The sequence below is a fragment of the Canis aureus genome, chromosome 9 (genome assembly GCF_053574225.1).
Source record: "Canis aureus isolate CA01 chromosome 9, VMU_Caureus_v.1.0, whole genome shotgun sequence".
NCBI lineage: Eukaryota > Metazoa > Chordata > Mammalia > Carnivora > Canidae > Canis > Canis aureus.
Genome location: NC_135619.1, coordinates 62,832,839 through 62,855,166, shown reverse-complemented (window position 1 = coordinate 62,855,166; position 22,328 = coordinate 62,832,839). Strand labels below are relative to the sequence as shown.

The following is a 22,328-nucleotide window of genomic DNA, read 5'->3' as shown; positions in this document are numbered from 1 at the left end:
AGTAAGACCTGGGGACAGGTAGAGATAGCTAGTCAAAGAAGGGTTAACAGTGACCCTGTCTTCCTCTGCTGTCCAAGGGTTTTTAGTTTTCCAAATTCATACGATCTGTCGATACTTTGAATTGGACAATAGCCTCTGATTCTTCTCTCTGCACCTGGGCCGTCTCCCTAACACGGGTTTGTTATTAGCAAACATCTCTCTCTTGGTGTTGCTTTCCCTTGGAGATTTGTCTAGGACCTAAATGCCCCCTTGCTCATGTCTCTTATGTGACTCATGCGAAGGTGAGGTCATAAATGAGGGGCTTATGCTGTCCCAATGGTGGCCGTGTTTTGGGCCCACTGCTAGAGAGAAGTTGCCAGGCAGAGAATATTCTCCACTCTCTGTTCTTCCACTTCATCGCTCCACTTCTACAGCTCCCTTGACACTGGCAACAAGAGGAACACACAGCTTGAAGCCAAGCCCCTTGGTGCTCTGAGCCAGTTGGTCTTGCCTTCAAAAGCATTCTCCTTCTCCTGGATTCATTGGTTTGTCCCAACACTCTGCTGCAGTGGTTTTGAGGATGTGGAGTTTGAGAGAACCAACACCAAGACCTTAATTCCCAGTGAGGATTTAATTCCATTCTAAACTCAGGATATGTTATGCAAGCAGCTCTTTCTAAACAGTCATCCAGTAGAGGAAGGTCTGTGGAAAACTTTTAAGGACCGTCATTATCTGCTAGGACTTGTCCATTGAACACACGATCACCTTCTACAATCTCAGGGGTTTTATTAAGACATTTTATATCTTTGCACGTTGGGGCCGCCACAAGTCCAGTGATGCTTTAGATCTACCACGTGGTAACCTGTTTCTAAAACCTGTAGTTAATGAATTTAATGCAAGAATTTTATTAGGACTCACGTTTTTATTAGTATCATAAAACCACCTCAACAGGTGGATGATGATTTCCCATGTTCACCCTTCATCACCCATTTTCACAGGCTAGTTTGGTCATGCTAGAAGGCACTGATTTAATAGAATAACCCTTTGCCTTTTTATAGAACTCTTCTCTTTTTTTCTGGTTATATATTCCAATGTAAAAAAAACTTTTTTTTTTTTTTAAACACATTTAGCGTCATGCTACCTCTGTGAGTCAAGCAAGCAATAATCCACTCCGGTGTAGCTTACGACAAATTAAAATTGAGAGACGCCCTTGTTGAGCTGACTTTGCCCATCACGGAGCTGGGTATATGATCAGCATGTTTATACCAGGGCAGCACTGAACGTGATTTCTAAGTGACGACATGTCAGACGTCATGGATAAATTTCTCTTTGCTTTCCTAAGAAAGGGAAATTGTTTAGAATACATCCTCCTTGAGAGGCATGCCACTGTTCGGATCCCTTGGGAAGTGACTGCACGATGGGCATAGTGTAGTCACACTGCTGAGCAGCCGCTGATAGCTCTGTGTTAAGGCAGGGCTGCCCAGATGAAATCTAGCCTAGGAAATGTGCATTCGTGTTAGAGGAAATACACTTTGTCTTTCTGGGGGAAAATGCTTTGCTTTTTGTTTTCTGTAAAGAGCTACATTTGTGCAGCATAGCATTTCTGACTTCATGTTTTTTTCACCCTGTCTTGGGAGTTTGCTGCTGAGCTTTAATCTCTTGTGAGCATAGAGCTGGGGTTCTCACCCTGTGGGCGGTGGATTCCCAGGGGCCTGAGGTGCTATTTTAAAGGATCAGAGAATTTGTTTTTGTGTTTCCAACATTGCTGGTAGACAGAATAAATAACACGCCTTTTTCACACACACACATATACACGCTACCCTTTTTCAAGTGTATGTAGAGGAATCATCATTAAGAATTCAATCAGTGGGTATGAGACGTTGTATTGTGTGGGTATTGAGGAATTTCTTTTTAATGTTTAAAAAGGATTCTTACACTCAAAAAAGTGGAGAACAAAGGAATTGAGCAACACTGGCTTTTCAGATCAGCGCTATTTCCATGTCATTCTGGGTTCTCTTTATTCCATAGAATTAACATTTTTGTCCTGGCCATAGTCACTGTTTCAAAGAGGTTTTGTTCTCATTTAAGGTAACCCCAGGAGTCAGTGGAATACTTTAGAGCCTTGCTTCAACGTTTTTCCTTATGCCAGTTTTTTTTCTACTGTGGGAAATTTACCATTTAAAAATGCAGGGTTCAGTGGCATTAATTACATTCGCTTTGTTGTGCAAACATCACCACCATCCACCTCCAGAACTTTTTCATCCTCCCTAAACTGAAACCTCCTATGACCAACACTACCTCCTCATTCTCCCCTCCTCCAGCCCCCTGGCAACCATTTTTCTACTTTCCGTCTTTGGGAATTTGGCTACTCTGGAGACCTCATATAAGTGGAATCATGCAGTACTTGCCCTTTTGTGACTGGTTTGTTTCATTAGCAGAGTGTCTTTAAGGATTCACGCATGTGTCACAATTTCCTTCCTTTTTAAGGGTGAGTGATATCGTGCCGTGTGTATATACTACACTTTTGTTTATCTATTCTTCTTTTTTTTTTTTTTTTTTATATTTTATTGTTGTTCAATTTACTAACATACAGAATAACACCCAGTGCCCGTCACCCATTCACTCCCACCCCCCGCCCTCCTCCCCTTCTACCACCCCTAGTTCGTTTCCCAGAGTTAGCAGTCTTTACGTTCTGTCTCCCTTTCTGATATTTCCCACACATTTCTTCTCCCTTCCCTTATATTCCCTTTCACTATTATTTATATTCCCCAAATGAATGTAGTGAAGTAAGTCAGTCGGAGAAGGACAAACATTATATGTTCTATTCTTCTGTCGACAGACACTGGGTTGCTTTACCTTTTGGCTGTTGGGAATAACGCAGCTTTGAGTGAAGTACAAATATCTGTCTGAGTCCTTGTTTTCAGTTTCTTTGAGTATGTGCTCAGAAGTGGAATTGCTGAGTCAGATGGTGATTCTATGTTTAATAGTTTGAGGACCTGCCAGACTGTTTTCCACAATGCTGCACAGTTCTACATTTTCACTGGCAGTGCACACGGGTTCCAATTTCTCCACATCCTCGCCAGCACTTGTTGTTTTCTGCTTTTATCTTTTTTTTTCTTTCAACTTTTGTAGACAGCAGAGACGGTATTTGGTAAATTGCCAGCCTCATGTCCTGGCTGCCCCAACAGCTGCCATTGTGTCACACTGAAGACAAAACGGAGAGGCTGTGCCTTGGGCCTCATCTCCCTCTTGCAGCTGCCCCCCCTTTGCCCCCTGCTCTCACCTCCATCTGTGTCCCTACGCTTGTCCCCATCCTGCTTCCTCAGCTCTGGCCCTGCAGCAGGGCTGCTGGCAGGGAGGGCGGCTCAATGCCAGGCCAACTGGGGCCTCTACATGTTGGTGACATCGGGTTTCCACCTGGCCTTGCTGCTGCTCTGACACTGTTTTATCTGCCTCGTAATGTTTCGTTCTCCAGCCTCCCATCACGGCTGTTCCTTCATGCCTCTCTTCCCAGGTCACTTTAATGAGCCATTATCAAATGACACCTAATGTGTTCCCAACACTGGGGTATGTGGCAATGAGCGGTGGGAGACACTCCTTCCCCAGGAAGAAACAGACATAGATAAAGACCGATGTCCATGGTGGGCTGCCTCTGAAGCCACATGCCTCAGTGCATGAGTCCCGATCTACCACTTACTAGCCATATGACCTTGGGCAATGCCCGGTTTTCTTTTTAAAAATTATTTATTTTTATTCTTTAATTTTAAATTTTTAAAATTAAGTTTTTAAAATCCAGTATAATTAACATACAGTATTATATTAGTTGCAGGTGTACAATACAGTGATTCAACACTTCCATATAACACCAGTACTCATCACCACAAGTGCTCTCCTTAATCCTCATCATCTATTTTACCCATCCCCCATCCCTCTCTCCTCTGGGAACCATGGCTTGTTCTCTATAGTTAAGAGTCTGATTCTTGGTTTGTCTCTGTCTCTGTTTTTTTTTTTCCTTTGCTTATTTGCTTTGTTTCTTAAATTCTACTTATGAGTGAAATCATATGATATTTGTCTTTCTCTGATTGACTTATTTCGCTTAGCATTGTACCTTCTAGCTTCATCCATGTTGTTGGAAATGGCAAGATTTCATTCTTTTTTATGGCTGAATAGTATTCCATGGTGTATATATGTGTATCGTGTATATATGTACACCCACATCATATCTTCTTTATCCATTCATCTATCAATGGACGCTTCAGCTGCTTCCATAATTTGGCTCTTGTAAATAATGCTGCTATAAACATTGGGGTGCATGTATCACTTCAAATTAGTGTTTTTTGTATTTTGGGAGTAAATACCCAGTAATGTGATTACTTGATTGTAGGGTAGTCCTATTATTTAAGTTTTTGAGGAACCTCCATACTGTTTTCCACAGTGGCTCTACCAGTTTGCATTCCAAGCAATAGTGCATGAAGGTTCCTATTTCTCTATATCCTTGCTAATACTTGTTTCTTGGGTTGTTGATTTTAGCCATTCTGACAGGTGTGAGGTGATATCTGTGGTTTTGACTTGCATTTCCCTTATGATGAATGAATGATGCTGAACATCTTTTCATGTGTCTGTTGGCCATCTGACTGTCTTCTTTGGAGAAATGTCTGTTCGTGTCTTCTGCCCATTTTTAAATTGGATTATTTCTTTTTTTTTTTTTGGTGCAGAATTTTATAAGTTCTTTCTATAGTTTAGGTACTGATCCTTTGTCAGATATGTCATTAACAAATATCTGCTCCCATTCGGTAGGTTGCCTTTCAGGTCTTTTTTTTTTTTCCTTTCAATTTTGTTGATTGTTTATATTCACTGAGAAGCTTATTATTTTGATAAAGTCCCAATAGTTTAATTTTGCCTTTATTTCCCATGCCTCAGGAGACCTGTCTAGAAGAATGTTGTTATGGCTAACATCAGAGAAATGACGGCCTGTGCTCTCTTCTGTGATTTTTATGGTTCCAGGTCTCACATTTAGGTCTTTAATCCATTTTCAATTTATTTTTTGTGTATGGTGGAAGAAAATGGTCCAGGATCATTCTTTTGCAGGTAGCTGTCCAGTTTTCCCAACACCGTTTGTTGACAAGACCGTCTTTTTCCCATTGGATATTCTTGTCTCCTTGTTGAAGATTAATTGACCATATAACTGTGAGTTTCTGAGTCTTTCTGTTCTATTGATCTAATCTGTCTATTTTTGTACTCATTCTTTTATTTGAAAAATGAAGTAAAAATAGTTGCTCCCTCTTTTGGTACTTAGTTGAGGCCTGAGAGCCTGCCTGATAAAGAGTTAGCACTCAGTAAGTGCTGTTTGCTGTTAGGATAAAGGCGCCGTTAGCAATGGGAACCCAGAGGGGGGACTTGTGAATTCTAGCTTGTATATATGACATCACACACATCTTCAACGGTGCACCTGTCTTATATTGCATAACAGTGGGCTGTTCTTTTCAAGTAAAGCTTAAGGGCCTTGAATATAGAGCTTCTATGCCTTTCTTTTCCTGCACCCTTGCCATACCTGCTCAGTGCTAAGCACTTGGGAGGCATAAATACTTCAGTAAATACTTACTGATTGTGAATTGACTGGAGATGAAGGGGGAGATGAACCAGATTCTTTCCACCCACCCAGGGTATGCAGGCTGTGCAGCAACCCCAGCAAACCTGAACGAAGAAAGGATGCTTGCTGACACTGCCTTTAGTTCTACCCTTCTTGAGAATAGGCTTAGAGGGGCATGGGCTGGAGGAGTTTAGGGAGCAGCAGTAACAGAGGGAATCTGATGGGCGTGAGGGCTTGGGTCTGGGACAGAGCATGTCGTCAGTCATTGCCCTACAAGAAAAAGATGCCTTGGCCATGGCTCAGAGAAGGAAGAAGGCCCCTGCTGTTCTATCTGAGCAAGGGGTGAGGTTGTGCTCTGCATCCCTGGCTGCACTTAATGGGCTGCAAATGTATACGCAGATGTGTCCATCACATACCTAGATTCTAGTAAAAGGGAAATCAAAGAAAGGAAAAGAATTTATTTTAGCTACATGCTGATTGCCTCTCAGCTTGTGTGTGTTCTCACTAGATCTTTAACACAAAGGCCAGTTCATATTTTTATAAAGCATCAAAAGGTTCCTAGGCTTTCTTCCCAAAAGATACCTGGCCCCCAAATATCAGAAGGGACCCTTGAAAATGGGTTTTGCTGCTCTCACACACTGTCTCTCATGTTCAGATCCTGTGTGCTTGCCACTATGGCTCCACTGAGATGGAGCCATGTCCCTTCTGGTTGTTGTTTCCATTCCTTGGCAGAAGTGAATTATTTTCTTTTGTTTATTTTTTTAAGTAGCTTCCATGCCCACCGTGGAGCCCAGTGCAGGGCTTGAACTCACAACCCTGAGATCAAGACCTGAGCTGAGATTAAGAGTTGAATGCTTAACCAACTGACCATCCAGGTGTCCCAGCAGAGGTGAATTTTACCAGAAATATCAACAATTTAAAAAAAGATTTTATTTATTTATTCTTGAGAGAGAGGCAGAAACACAGGCAGGGGGAGAAGCAGGCTCCATGCAGGGAGCCTGACATGGGACTCGATCCTGGGTCTCCAGGATCACACCCCAGGCCGAAGGCGGTGCTAAACTGCTGGGCCACTGGGGCTGCTCAATAATCTTTCTACATGACCCTGGGGAATGTTTGAAAGGCCTCATGTTAAATTATTATTAGTAGTATTTGACTGTCTCCCTATCCCCACTCCCACACCCTAGTTACTCTTCCTGCTGAGTAGGCACAAACAAATGTGTTGGGCATCTCATACCAGGTCAACAGGACCTTCTCTCTAATTTAACACCACTTTTCAGTTTACTTTGAACAATTAGTAGTAGGGATACATAGCATGCAGTTAAAAAAAAGGACAGGAATTTATGTATGTTCTTGAGGATAGAGTACAGAGAGCTTCTGTATGATTTTTAAAAAATGAATTATACTGAGTACTGTAACAGAGTTGGCACCAAAGCTAAAAAGAAAGCAAATATCAACATTTAAAATAAAATGGAGACATATAAATGCCATATGGTGTTCTTGCAGTGGTCTTACCACTTTCTTTGGCTTTCATCCTTTTTCTGACGTCGCTGTTTGTTTCTTGCCTCTGCTTTTTAAAAAAGCCTCGATTGTCCTTATCCCTTTGATTCTGTATCTCTACCAGGTATATTTCTCTTTTACCTTTCTTTGGAGCTTTGTCAACCTTTTCTCCAGGGAAGAGGGAGAAGAGGACCTGTCCAGATGGCCATATAAACATGTGACACCTGTTTCTGGGAGCCACTATAGGGGGGAGTCTGAGGGTTGATAAGATTGCCCTCTGCCTGAAAAATGGGCACATTGCTTCCTATCCTTTCTCTATTTTTTTAAATAAATTTTTTATTGGTGTTCAATTTGTCAGCATACAGAATAACACCCAGTGCTCATCCCGTCAAGTACCCACCTCAGTGCCCGCCACCCAGTCACCCCCACCCCCCGCCCACCTCCCCTTCCACCACCACATGCCTTTAGTTTTAATAATATTTCTAGAAATGTCTTGAATTCAAATTCTTCTCTCATTAGGAAAACAATGAAAAGATGAACTGACCATATTTTGTGAAAAGTTTATATCAAAATTTAAAAAAATATTGCAGTTAGTGTTCTTTCTTGGGATAATATCCTTGATGGCCGTACTTAGGGGAGAGATCTCTGCTTCCACAGGGGAACTTTAAAGGGCCTGGGTCTGCGCAGCATGTGCCGTGGTCTCATCTTCAGGTTTCTGCGTTGGGCATTTATGGTGCTTTGGACAATCCTCATCATCCTCCAGCTCTAAGGGTAAATGTCTGTTCTTCAGAGAGGTTTTTCTGACTTTTACATGAGGTAAACGCCCTGAACTCCAACAGTACCTTGTACACCCATAGAATAACATTCATCTCCCTGAATTGGGGTTACGGGTTTGGTGCCCGCTGTTCCCATCAGCCTGGGTGCTCTGGGAGGCCTAGTCTGTCTTGCCTGTTCAGCACCATCTCTAGCACAGCGCCTGGCTCCCGGAGAGCCTGTAATCCATACCTGATGAGTGAATGAATGAGCATTATCGTACATTTTGATATCGAAAGTGATCTTGAAACCAAAAGTAGCATTACGTGCAAATGTCAGTGGAAAAAAAAAATGCCCCAGACTTAACCTTTGAAGCGCAATTATTTTGATGGAAAGGTGATCCAGTAGGGGAGCTGTCCGCTGAGAATGTTTATTGCACATTGCACGTGGTATTTATGTGCCGGGGACTTTTATCTCATCAGGCAATACCTGTAGGTATAATTCTACAGACTTTTCAAGGCAACCTCAAATACAGTATACTTTTATCCAGTAGTTCTCAACCATGTAATCCCCAACACCCTCTTTTATAGCAGGTATTCATTCGTGCCCATTTACCACCTTGAAATGAATGTCATGGATAGTGCAACTGATCTACACACCTAATTTTGCAAATTTCAATACTATTTTCTAGCTACAATATGATGGAGAGATAAAAGGTAGGTCATTTAGAATAAAATAATATGCTTCAGTAATAGGTTCTTGGTCATGAAACCGTAGAAGACCCACAGCAGCAGAGAGCCCCTTGCATCTATGTAATACAGTAACTCCAAATATGGGCCAGTTCAAGTGTGTCCTACCAGTGATGAAATTGACACAGGGGACACCCCCCCACCCCAGTGATGTGCTTTTCCAAAATGGAGAACAATTCCTGGCAGGGTTCCAACTAATCAAAATTCAACCTTCTTGCTGTTTACGTTGGAGTCCTATTCTTATAGATTTCAGCCTATATTGAAGCTATGCCAAAGAAAAATTATGTATGTATTTGCATTTAAAAGGGAGTTAAGTTTTCAGCTCAGGTAATTATAAACATGAATTTTTCCCAATAGGATAGTCAAAACTCATACTAAATTCGGGATTGTAGTCTGACTTGTGGCACTGGCTCTTGTATATAGGATGTTTGTACATTCTCACCACCCCCCCCGCCCCATCCACGGCTGCGTGCCAAGAGTGCCCTTCTGATCATTGTGACAGCCACAAACACCTCACAGAGTTACCAGTCACCTCCTAGCGTGTTATAATCTAAATGGGGTGGAAAAAAAACTTTCAGGGAGCTCCTGTGTAACTTCAGGAATACATACATGGAACATCTATCCTAGTGTAAATGGCCATGTTCAAATAGTCTAGACTCTCCTGTTAAGGCGGTTCTGTGCTGTTAATATTCTGTTCCATTCCACACATGTGTACTGTGTGCATGTGTGTGCATGTCCACCACCTTGCCTCTTTATAATATATGCCCCTATGATTCTATATTACAAAATCCTGACAGTCTTTCTCTTGCTGGATGAACAGTTTTATTTTACATCCTTCGTACGTTGGCTTACCTTAAACAATTACTCTCCTATTTTCTCTGGGTGCTAAAAAAGAGAGAGCAAGTGTAGAAAAATGCACTGCGGGGATGCCTGGGTGGCTTAGCGGTTGAGCGTTTGCCTTTGGCCCAGGGTGTGGTCCCAGGGTCCTGAGGTCTGTAGGGAGCCTGCTTCTCCCTCTGCTTGTATCTCTGCCTCTCTCTATGTCTCTCATGAATAAATAAAATCTAAAAAAAGCACCACACTGCATATTTGATACGAGGACAGAGAGACATGCATGCTGCAAATGCAGGATGTGCAGGCCCATCGGCCAGGGAATGCACAGGGAGCAGGCCCTGCTGCCTCTCCCTCTTTCTCCTCCTTACCTTCCTCTCTCTCAGGCTTCTCTCTCCTTTCCCGTCATTACAAAGACGACACAGAGAACCTGGTCATCGTAGAGACTTTGGAAAACAGTGTCCAGAGAAGAAAATGAAGCCGCGTGAAAACCCATCATCCAAAGAGGTCTACCGTTCACACGCTGATAATTAGGCTGCTGAATCTTTGCTCCTGGCATCTTCAGCCCAAATGCTGGCTGCTGCACTGGCACGAGCAGGTCCCACTCCAGCGCCCCTTCCCAAGGTGCTCGGCCCTAGGGTGCTCGCGGGGCCTGCCACTGATGTGGGCCCATGTCTGTTCTGGCTGCGGCCTGTGTCTTCCCCACTAACTTCTCTGGGCTGCCAGTCTCTGCTCTAGCCAGGATCCTTGTGTGGGCAGCGCTGCTGGTCGCCTCCTGCAGGTGGCTGACCCTTTGCCTCAGCTGGCGGTTGCTGCTGCCCTGCTGGCCCGACCAGGAGTCTGATACTGCTCTCTCTCTGACTGCATCCCAGGAATGGTGGTGGGCCCTACCACACCACAGTTGAAACTAGCTATAATCTTTTCTTTTCTTTTCTTTTCTTTTCTTTTCTTTTCTTTTCTTTTCTTTTCTTTTCTTTTCTTTTCTTTTCTTTTTTTCCTTTCCTTTCCTTTCCTTTTCTTTTCTTTCTTTTCTTTTCTTTTCTTTTCTTTTCTTTTCTTTTCTTTTCTTTTCTTTTCTTTCCTTTCCTTTCCTTTCCTTTCTTTTCTTTTCTTTTCTTTTCTTTTCTTTTCTTTTCTTTCTTTTCTTTTCTTTTCTCTTTTCTTCTTTCTTTTTTTTAAGATTTTATTTGCTCATGAGAGACACACAGAGAGAGGCAGAGACACAAGCAGAGGGAGATGCAGACTCCCTGCGGGTAGCCCAATGCAGGACTTGATCCCAGGACCCCGGGATCACTCCCTGAGCCAAAGGTAGATGCTCAAACCACTGAGCAACCCAGATGTCCCACTAGCTGTAATTTCTAACAAGATTTTTCTAAAGACTAAGAAATTTCGGAGAGGATGCCCAGGCAGTCACATCACATCACATTATATTTTGGGCTGGACTTGGAGTTCAGCGTTCTCCACCTCTCATGGGGACCCCTTGGGGCCATGTCCCTGACCTGCCTGCAGAAAGTAAAGTCAGCTAATCCTGACCTCCAGGAGAGGTAGCTGCAGGCAGGCAGCTTAGCTGATTTAAGAGAAACCAACTAAAGGATAATTTAAGCAGAAAGAAATTTTTTTTTCTTTGAGGATCTCAGATATCTACTGAATCCCTGGGATGGATAGAGACCCAGACTTGGGAGGTACCTGGCCAAGAATAATGACCCAGATCATGCCATAGAACTGGTTCTGGATGATGCTCCGGCCATTTCTGACCGACACAGACAGAAGTCGGCCATGCTGGCCCCAGTGATTCTGGGCCCTACATGCTACTGCTAGAACCACCCTCGTGACTACCCCTGGACATGGGCTATGATACCATCATGTTGGCCACCAGCCCCAGGATGGAACCCACATGGTCCTTGGTGCTTTATAGAACACCGATGGTGTGTCCACTGCTGCCTGCCACCTCACTGCCCCCATGGAGACTTCCATCTAGTGCTGTCCAGTTCTACCTTGATTGGGGGCCAGGTTCTCTCTCCAGCCTCCCCCCTGTGCAGCATCCACGTCCCTCAGTCTCTGTTCAGGAGACTTAGGGGGAGGCAGGACTCCTGCAAGGTATGCTGGGAATCTAACCCCTTCCTCTCTGCTCCTGGCCCTCCAGACAGCAGGTTCTGCTAATGTACCTGGAAGACCCTAGGAAGAGGCAGTCCCTTCCACCCTTCTTTCCACCATTCAGCCTTCTCTCTGTCCCTGACCCTAGCCCAGTCTTACTCAGGCTGTGGAAGAGAGGAAAGTAGTTCTGCAAGCATGCCTCTGGGAATCTTTGCTCCTCACTTAGGGGTACCAGAGAGAGAGAAGAGGAAAACACACAGAAAACCATAGAAGGGATACTTCAAGACCACATCTGTCACCTGCGTCACGAGTGTCTGGGTCAGAGTCTGACTTATGTCTCCGTGGTTGGGGGAGCCTGGGCTGCATGCTTGAGTCTTTACACTGGGGAGGCTGGGAAAGTGAGTAGCTGGCATGCCTCCGCTTCTGTACTGTTCTGTTTTGCTCATCGGTGAATTTAGCTCAGTAGGTGCATGATAAATATTTACTGAATGAAAGAGTGGAAAAGTTACAGAATTCAACTCCATTCACAGCTTGGAACATTTTCTGCTAAAGAAATCTGGTCCGATCTGGATGTTTCTATCAAGTTGCCTCAATGGAGGGCTTCCCAGTTTAGAATTAGTTTCTGAGTGATTTTCTATCACTCTTCTTTAAACTGTTTCATTCTTCTTTAAACGTCTCTGTTCCCAGTCTAACTAGAAAGTGCAGGCGTATATCTTTCTGACTTCCCTCCATTTGGTTTCTATCTCCAAAACAATTTAGTGCAGGCTTGTCTGGGTAGTCTTCTTATACCTCCAGGAAAATTCTAGGCCCTCATATCACACTGCTTCATCTCTGCTTTCTATACTCCAAGTCTTTTTCTCATATGTGCTCATCCTTCTCATAAACTTTCTTATTTTTTTCTTGCTTCTCATTGCCTCTTTCTTGTCTAGTTGGCACATCTTCCCCCCATATAATTTCTTAGTGCCTATTTCATTATTCTCTCTACTTTTATGAGGGTGAGCATCCTTATGTGCTTTCATCAAAAAGGTGTTTGTCTAGAAAGAAAGGAAGACATAGTATGACTCTTGGGGAGGGGATTGCTTACCACATCCCCAGTAAGACCCAGGGATTTGCACAGGTATTGACTCAGTAGTACCCATGTGCGTTTTTAGGTATTGACCTAAATCGGGCTGATCTTGGGGTCTTTCTCCAAATATTCTAATAGGCGAGATAAATATTAAGCCTCGGAAAATTCATGCTTCTTTGTCACAAACCTTGGTTCATGGGCATGTAGAAAGGCATTCTGGGCAGCCCACTGGAAGCTCACAAGTGCCTACTCTCTGGGCTACTCATAGCTGATAATGGAGAATAGGGGACTGTGAAGGCTTTCTTCTCTCCCATACTTCCTGGGTACTCTTGGATGCTGGTTCCAGTGAATAGTGACATGGATTAGAGATGGCCAGGAAGGATGAGGAAGAGTCAAGGTGCCTTGATAATCCGCAGCGAACATTTTACTTTACTCAGCGTGTCATATGACTGCATTATGACTGTTGCTCCCAGGTCCCTTCCTCAGCCTCAGTCTGTCTTGTCTCTGTGCAAGGTTCCTTTTCCTTTGGATAGCCCCAGCCAGTTGCCTAATTCCTTGTCTCCTTCTAGGACAGGGCCCTTGGTAGGAGGCCCATTGTAATCTCTTTCCTTTCTGCATTTATTACCTGTGTTAATTCTTGGTGTATGTGTGTGGGGGCACAGTCTAAAGAAGGTAACTCACCTTCCAATGAGGAGAACTTGCCCCATGGGATGCAGTCTAACCACTTTCTCCCCTTTATTGTGAAGTAGCTTCGTTGAGCTGTTACTAACATAAAAAAAAAAATCATGGTACCAGTAGGACTGTGGGGAAGAGAATTGAGATGAAGGGGGTCTTTGAAGGAGCCAAATAAATAGCATCTCCTCTCTCCCACCCAAGGTGTGAACTGATTGAGAAGTAAGACAAAGGAGATGATCCATGGAAGCCTATTTTCTCAACGCTGGAGAACATGGCTTCTATCCAGAAAAATGAGTTTCTTAATGACAGTCTCAGAATTAGGAAAGCATGAGGCCACTTCTGGAAGGCAGCTTGTTCCTGAAAGGAGAGGACAGGAAGAGCAGAATGCTCAGTTCCTGGGTCAGAGTAAGGCTGGAGAGAGGCTGTGTTATGGCAGGGGGAGCCCCCTGCACAAGAAAGGAGCATTGGGGTGGGATCTTGTTTCCCTGGCTACCGTGGATTGGTCGGCCAGTGAACTATGACCTTGAACCTTTGTTAGCCAAGGAAGAAGAATGAGGCAGCTTCAGGTGTCTGCAGCGTTGTTACTGCAGGATTATTAGTATTGTATGCTTCTGTTTATGACGATGGGAGGGCATTTTCTGGTGGAGGCATTGTTCACTGTGCTGCCAAAATCTGGGAAAAATAAATTTAGGATTTGGATAGGAGAGCAGCTCAATGGGGGCATCTATCAGGGTTGCCAGGAGTTATTCTGCTGAGGTGGCTCATCGGGAGGCCTGCTCATCCTCCTCTCCTTTCCGATGGGCTTGCCTTCCAAACCTCAACTGAGGAGAAGGACCATTCTTCAGCTGAGGTTACATGTGGGTGTTTTCCTAATTGGTGTCATTGCCTCTGTGTTGTTCCAATCCCTGGGACACAGTTTCTGAATGCTCAGCTAATAGAGATCCAATTACAGTTGGCACGCTTTAGTATTCCACGTACTGGACCTACGAGAATTTTTCTTTCTTCTCTCCCAGGTGATATTTTTAATCAGTGGGATATCATTGGGGCCTCACTTTACCTTCAGTGGCTAGGCCAAGGCCGGACACCATGGACAGTGCCACAAAGACTGCTTTCAGCCAGAGACTCCGAGAGGGTCCTACCCCAGCTCACCCAGTAGGCTTCCTGGGCATGAAGAAGGAACATTTCTCTGTTTAAACTACTGTGTCCCTTGCAACCAGAACAGCCCCTGAACATGTAGAAGGTCCTTAAAAATTATGTGCTGCATGAATTAACTGGTTGCATTTTGAGTACAAACTCTTGTGTTCCGAGTATTATCACCGAATGTTAAAAGCCACTCAATTTTAGAACGGAAAACTTTCAGAGATCTTAATGAAAGTGTTCCTGGAGAGGAATAGCTGAGAACTTTTGCTATTTGTATATTTTAATTTTTCTCCGTCCCAGGTGTACCTACATTGACATTTCAGTCATAAATGCAACGTAAGTGTATCTACAAAAAAAAAAAAAAAGCTTTTTCAAAAACTTTGCATGGGGATACCATCAAAGCCTGGAACTAGCCAATAATGTTAGATGCTGCAGTGTGCTCAGATAAAACTTTTTTTGTGTGTGTGAATTCAGCTATTGAGCTGAATATAAACAAAATACATTTGTGTATTCCGCTTTTGAGTAGGACATTTTCCATAGGCTCCATGGAGATTTTGCTGCATGATTCTCACTAATGTGTGTTTACAGTATCTCTGCTATGGAGATTATAGGTAAATGGTGTTTACAAGCTCTCATACGTAGTTTATAGAATTGCTGGTGCTACATAGCTATTCACTGTGATGTTGAAACTATTTGTTGGAACTGGACCTTTTAAAAAGAAATCTTTGTGGGAAACATAATAATATCAGAAAATAAAGTCAGTTCTTCTGCGAGACGGTTCCTATTATCTTTCCATTTTGAGAAATTATTCTCAGTTCAATTGTATTACCATGGTGATCTGTTTGCATTTCAACAAAACCAAATCAAACCAGACCACCATAAAGTAGAGCTCTGAGTGCCTAGCTCCTGTCCTAGGATTTTTATTGCGGTATCCTTATTATTAAATAAAATCTCCAATATCCTGGCTAAAAATCACAAGAAAGACACAATTTCCTCAGCCAGACAAATAATCTGGATTGCTAATCTCAGAATTCTAAGAAATCACGTAGAAGTGAAAAGGAGAACAAACATTAGGGAGCAAAAAAGGAAATAAAAAACGAGCCTGCAAACGAATAGAAAAATACTCGTTCTGTAAAATAAGTTTGTGGAAGTAAGCAAACACAGGAAGGGTGTTTTGCTTAATGAGAGTTGTACGTTGTGGCTTAGTCCTCTGAGGTCTGAAACAAGTAAACACTTCCAGAATTGTCGGTGCATACATCCCCCTCTCCAAGGAGAGCTCTGTTTGTGAAGAGCTCTGTTTTGCTCTTTGGAATAATTGCACATATATTCCTGACAACTAAATGAACTCAACAGGAGGTGGGTTTTGAGTCCTTTGAAAATTCCTGCAGTTAGTGCCAATCGGAGGCAGGAAATAAGTTTTGCCTAATGCTATTTGCATAAGAAGGGAAAAAGAACACGTCATTTATTCTCATCAACAAAGTGTGCAAACGAGATTTGGACAGATGAGCACAACCGTTCTATCACTCCTGCCCAAATATTCTATCCAAGAGATATATATTATATCTCTTCCCAGATAACAGGTTTGTTCACCCAAGAACACATTAGCTCAGTCAGATCTGGGTTCTCACAGAGCTCTGTGCTCTGATGCTCTGCTTACCGGTAAACAAGTGGTGTGATTTTGCTTAGCAACCCCTCCATGGAGAGACAACGCACTTCTGTAAGTGGCAGGGCGGTGGGGAGGTGGGGGAGGGGGGCAAGGAAAGCAAGGTATTTGCCTCTTTGCAGCTGGTTCCTGACATCACAAACATTATCTGCAATTCTTGACAGCCTTGGAAGGATGATGAAGAACTAGGAGGAAATTGAGAGGCAAATAAAAAAGTTTTCGAGACTGTGGGCTAAGACTGTCCAACAGCTCAACCCAGAGCCAACACAGAAGAACCAAGAGAGAATGAGGACATTTTTCTCATTAAAAAAAAATGAGGTGATTATATGAGATAATGTATCCAGGAAGGGACAACCAACAGTGACTTCCTGAAGCTAAATGAAGCTTATCTTAAGCCAGACAATGAGGGAACATTCCTCAATAGCTCAGGGCAGCATTAAATCCACGATTGTTCACATCTAAGATTTGAACTTTTTTTTTTTTTAAGATTTTATTTATTCATAGAGAGAGAGAGAGAGAGAGAGAGAGAGGCAGAGGGAGAAGCAGGCCCCATGCAGGAGCCCGATGCGGGACTTGATCCCGGGACTCCAGGATCATGCCCTGGGCCGAAGGCAGGCGCCAAACTGCTGAGCCACCCAGGGATCCCCCTAAGATTTGAACTTTTACATCAAAGATAGTCATTAACAAACCCTGAGCCCTTAGCAGGCAGTGTGTGAAGCTTTTACATGCTTATTTAATCTTCCCAACAATCCTGGGAGGTGGATTCCTGATGTCTGTTTTATAAAGGAAGAAACTGATGCCCAGAGAGGTTGAGAAAATTGCTTGAGGTCAGCCAGCCATGTCGCAGTGGGGATGCGATGTGTCTCAGGCAGTCTGTCCTTAGACTCCGAGTTCCTAAACACCATTTTACAAGTGGTAGTTTGTGCAGTTGCTGGGCTAATGGGGATGAGAATCCCAAAGATCACTGAATGGCATGTAACCTAGGTTGTGGTTCCATCTTGAAAAATTGTTCAGTGAAGGTAATCATTTTTCGGTTTGGTTTTGTTTCTTAATATCTAGAGGGCATCAAAAACATGGGCATCCTTATACCTTACATTCACACCTCTTCCTTTTATAGCGAAGTATGGGTATACATATTTTCATGCACACACACACACACTCACAAAAGACACTTGACCTCTTAGATCTCTAAAATACCCCCAAAGATTGAATTCTCCGAGCATCCACTGAGCATCACCCTAGCATGCCTGGAAGGAGCAGCCCAGGAACACATGGGTTGGCTTGGACAGTGAGTGGTGATGAAATGTTTACCTTGCTGATAAACTCTCCAACAGATAATGCTTTTAAGACACCATTATTTCACCTTTGTTACATAGGTCTCCGCCCCCCAAACCAAATCCTGTCCTGCCATGTCCCTTCTACCCACCTGGGGGAGCCTGGGAATGTCTCCAGCTTCCTACATGTTTACAGCCCTCCTTTGCCAACCTCAGCCTCATTTGGATTGCACTTGTGTTCGCATCCTAATTTATGACTTAACAAGTGTCTCACAAACATTTAATTTCATTATGCGTTTGAGGAGGGCAGTTTATGGAGGGGGGGGAAGAATGATGTGCCCCTTGCTGGCAATTAGATTAATTTAATGAGCTTCAGTTGAAATCTCCTTTTGGGCTTTGGATTTTTATACATGCCTATGAACAAAACGAGGCTAGTCAAAAGTAAGTTGCTGGATTCTCAGAGGGGCTCAACTGTCCTGACCAAGTCCTGGTAGGATATTCAGGCAGGCTGGAAATTCGTGGAATGGGTAAGACATCCCTGCGGTTCTCAGGTGATTTACCTCGTCATGATACTTTTCACGAAAAAAATAATTGGAATTCTCATTGGCAGTCTCAGCAATATCAGCACATTATCACTTTTTTTTTTTCAGATGGCTTTTCTGAGGAGATGAGGAGGGAGGGGACTGTATGAAAGCATGGATCACATAATTTTCCCCATTCTCACTTTATATACTTGAGTGCCCTTTTGGGAGTTAGAGCACATGGCTGCTTTTCAGAAAGGAGGATTGTATTTCCTTAGGTTTTCCTGTGTATTTTTAGGGAATGTGTGTTGACCTTAGAATGGGAGTGTATATAGTGCTGAATTAGGTTCATGCAAATAAATGTTCTCCACTATTACTGTCTTTATTCGTTGCACTGAGCCCTCCATTTTGCCGTGTTGACTGTACGTGGGACCGAGACCCCAGTCAGGTGGGGCTGAATGCTTCCAAGGCATGAATAGAGCAGCTGCCCGCCTTTCCCCCTTTTTCAGCTCCCTCATCCCTGGAAATTTCCAGTGAACAAGCAGCGTTGATGTTTGTCTTACAGTTGAGGAAGACAGGATAGACAGGAGAGAACCTTAGTTACCTTTTTGGCTGGCATTTCCGTGGTTGATCCAACTAGTTTACCTTAGAAAACTCTCTCTTGGGACACCTGGGTGGCTCAGTGGTTGAGCATCTGCCTTTGGCTCAGGGTGTGATACCAGAGTCCTGGGATCAAGTCCCACACCGGGCTTCCTGCATGGAGCCTGCTTCTCCCTCTGCCTATGTCTCTGCCTCTCTCTCTCTCTCTCTCTCTCTCTCTCATGAATAAATACATAAAATCTTTAAAAAAAAAAACTCTCTCTTGATCATCTCTGTCCTGGGGAGACGTGGCGGGGAGGTCACTGCTTATGTCCAAAGCTCAGGAATTCCTGGACAGATTGCACAGTAACAATTTTCTTTATTCTCACTCTTCCTTTCTAGAAGGGAAGCAGGACAGCCTGTCCTTCATGGGGGTTAGTCTGGTTGATTTTGTTATGGGGGAGGTAGGTGGGGGTGAGGACTCTGGTGACTTTGTGTGAGCTGGAAAATTGTTGAGTAACTTGAAGCTTGGTTCCATCAGTAAGCGCTGGACTGGGAGTTAATCACATCAGAGTTTTAATCTTGGCTTTGCTTCTAATTAGCAAAATCATTTTATGCTGGTCCCTCAACCCCTCTTGGCTTCTGTTGGAGTGTATGAATGCTAAGGTCTCTTGCGCTCTGAGGTTCTCTGCCTTCTAATTCACCAGGAGGCAATGAAGAGAAAACCGAGCACATGGTGAGGATTTCCTATATCCAGTGCCCCACATGTGGTATATTTTTGCAGAGAGTCAGTCCAGGTGATGTGGAAAGGCCCATTCATGCTGGTGTTACATGGTTTTGGTTGGGTGATGATGGTAGGGCCCCCTGATGACAATTTATGTGTCAGTCCCGGGAGCTTTGAGAAAACCTTAAGGATCATTCAGCTCAGAGACCATGCCGGTGTTGGGTTGCGTGCATTCAAGGGCAATGCCAGGGATACTTCTGATCCACATCTGGACTCTTTTGGCACCATTCCTTTGGGTGACATCTAATTTCCAATCTAAGTTGGGGGGGAAGGTGAAGAAGCTTGGATCTGTCTCAAGTGGGTATGTGGGTGGCTATGTTTTTCTTGTCACCTGAACATTTTAGTTTGTTTCAGGTCAGCAGTTTTTTTCCCCAACACCTTCCCTTTGGTACAAGGGAAACTAAGTGCCAAGTCCATCCTTGCCACTGTGGAAAGAGCTCCAAACCGGTGCCCTCCTAGAGGAGGGTCAATAATATGACAAGAGGAATGGCAGCAAGCCCTCCTTGGGGGAATAATTACATTTGTACTAGTGAGGAAGTTAGAATCAGCATTTGGGCTGCAGTCATGGAACCATGAAAAGGACATTCAAGGCATGACCTATGCAAGGTTTCTTTCTTTTTTAAAAAAGATTTTATTTTATAGAGAAAGAGAGCATGAGCCAGGGGGAGAGACAGAGGGAGAAGCAGACTCCCTGCTGAGCAGGGAGCCTGACACAGGGCTCGATCCTAGGACCCTGAGATCATGACTTGAGCCAAAGGCAGATGCTCAACTGACTGAGCCATCCAAGAACCCTCTAAGCAGGATTTCATAACCTGGAGTACATGAACAGGCTTCACTGGGTCTATGAGCCACCTGGAACATCTGGAAACTTCTGTATGTGCATTTTTGTAGGAGAATCATCAGATTCTCCCAAAGCTTCCTGTGACTGGCAAAAGGTGAAAAGCCACTGACGTAATACATTCTTCTTGTGCCTCTGTCTTCTGAATCCAGGGTGATGAAGCTGACTTGCCTATCTTTCTCCTTTGCTGTTCCCAGAAAAAACAAGTGAGCCAGACCAAGATCCGGGTCATCTCAACCATCCTGTTCATCTTGGCCGGCTGTATTGTATTTGTGACGATCCCCGCTGTCATTTTCAAATATATTGAGGGGTGGACCGCCTTGGAGTCCATTTACTTTGTGGTAGTCACTCTCACCACGGTGGGCTTTGGTGATTTTGTGGCAGGTAAGCACCCTGGGCATCCCAGTCACCAGGGCCCCAGTGGGGAACATGTTCTGCTGGTAATGCTTTTCAAAACCATGAGAAACCATGTTGTGGGAGAAGCAAATGAAAATGGCTCAGTGTCACTGCTGCTGTGCACGGACTCATTTCAAGCCCATGGTCCCACATAATGTAAAAAGCAGCAGATTCAGCTATGAAATGAAAGCCAGCCTCTTCCTCCCCAGGATGCTCATTGCCCTTTTCATCATATGAATTATTCAAGAGTGAAATGAATTTCTCATTGAATGTTGGACTTCTGATTTGCATTGACTCCTTGAATCAATTGATAAAGGCTATATTAGCAAGTGGCAAGTATGAAACTCTGGAGAGATTAGCATAGAGCATGGCCTGCAGCGACCTGTGGGTTAGGGTTCCTGAGGCTCTCCAGGGGAGGGCTGTGGTCCCTGCAAAAGTTACCCTGGGTGCGCCCCAACACAAGACTGAGGACTCAGCTGACTACTGGGAGCTGAGAACTATACCAAGGGAGTACAATATTATAACAGATTCTGCATGGGTGTCTATAGAAGCTATAATCTTCACTGTGAAAATAAATACCAGTGAACTAAGTTTATAGAAGCAAAGGAAAACCACCATTCATCTCATCTAGGGAGAGGGAGCTTGAATGAAATGAGATCTGGCTTTTTACCTGTATGGCTTTCCCAGAGTGTGGTGGGAAGGCTGGAAGAGAAGAATACCATCCTTCTCTTTCCTGAGAGATAGTTCTAGGGGGTCAGACAGTTGATCGTTTTCTACTCCGAGAAGTGAACGCTTTGATAAAAACTCTGTCCTAAGCTCGAAATCTTTGGGTGATATGTTTGCGTGCACATACAAGTTCTTGACCACCTGGTTAAGCAGCAGCCTGAGCTCTCAGGCTGACCGTCCTTTATTTGGCACACGATGTTGGCAGCGCCTTGGTTTCTTCATGGAGTATGGTGCTCACAAGGTAGACAAGGATCTGGAAATCTGGAAAACCGGACATTCTGGAGGGGATAGTAAAGGCTCTTCAAAAGGTGCATGGGTGCCTTCCACATTCATTCTGATGATGCTAACCACCGGGGTGGTCTCCCAGCTGTCCCAACTGGGCAGATGGAAGACTGAAGTCCAGTTTGTAAAAAGAGCAGTTTTTTTTTTCCTTCTTCTTCTTTTTAAAAAATTACCTAAGGACTAAGCACTGCAAAGTCGAAGCGATTAAAAAAGCGGGGGTTTCTGGGACCCCAGCCCAGTCTTTCCTTATACACAGTGCTCAGCCAACTCAGATGGCACCAGGAGTCACCTGGTAGCATCTGGTGATAGGCCTAAAGCTCTGGAGGGAGACCACAGAGAACTCTTGGGACTATTTCACAAACTTTTTCAAGTTCTCCTGGAGCATAGTTTGCACTGGGTTGTGCTTCATAGTGCTGTGCGTCAGCCCTGGGCTCTCAGCTGGACTGTTAGAGGACACTTAGGACAAGCCCTTCTCTCTAAACACCTGCTTGACTCAGTCTGTTACTCTGTTAATGTGGGGCACAATTTGAGGAACTTTGGAATATAAAATTTAAAAATGTATTTAGTGATCAGTAAAGAGTTTAAGTTTTTTTCTTTTTTTTTTTTTTTTAAAGATTTTACTTATTTATTCATGAGAGACACAGAGAGAGAGAGAGGCAGAGACACAGGTAGAGGGAGAAGCAGGCTCCATGCATGGAGCCCGATGTGGGACTCGATCCTGGGTCTCCAGGATCACGCCCTGGGCTGAAGGCAGACGCTCAACCACCGAGCCACCCAGACATCCCAAGAGTTTAAATTTTTAATTGGAATTTATGTTATTTGTTTACATATCATCATACAATGTAAGAAGATGCAGGGAAGCTTGTCACTAAAAAAACGCCATTTGACAGT

At 43.9% G+C, this 22,328-nt stretch overlaps 1 protein-coding gene across 2 annotated transcripts in view; it reads left to right on the top strand.

Annotated features, from left to right (window-relative positions):
- Nucleotides 1-22,328, top strand: part of KCNK10 (potassium two pore domain channel subfamily K member 10) — a 130,447-nt gene that overhangs the window by 96,987 nt on the left and 11,132 nt on the right. The window contains exon 5 of one of the 2 annotated variants that reach the window (XM_077910273.1): nt 20,186-20,417. In XM_077910273.1, the coding sequence (XP_077766399.1) occupies nt 20,186-20,417 (232 nt within the window). The remainder of the gene's footprint in view (nt 1-20,185; nt 20,418-22,328) is intronic. The other variant, XM_077910274.1, reaches the window with a different exon arrangement.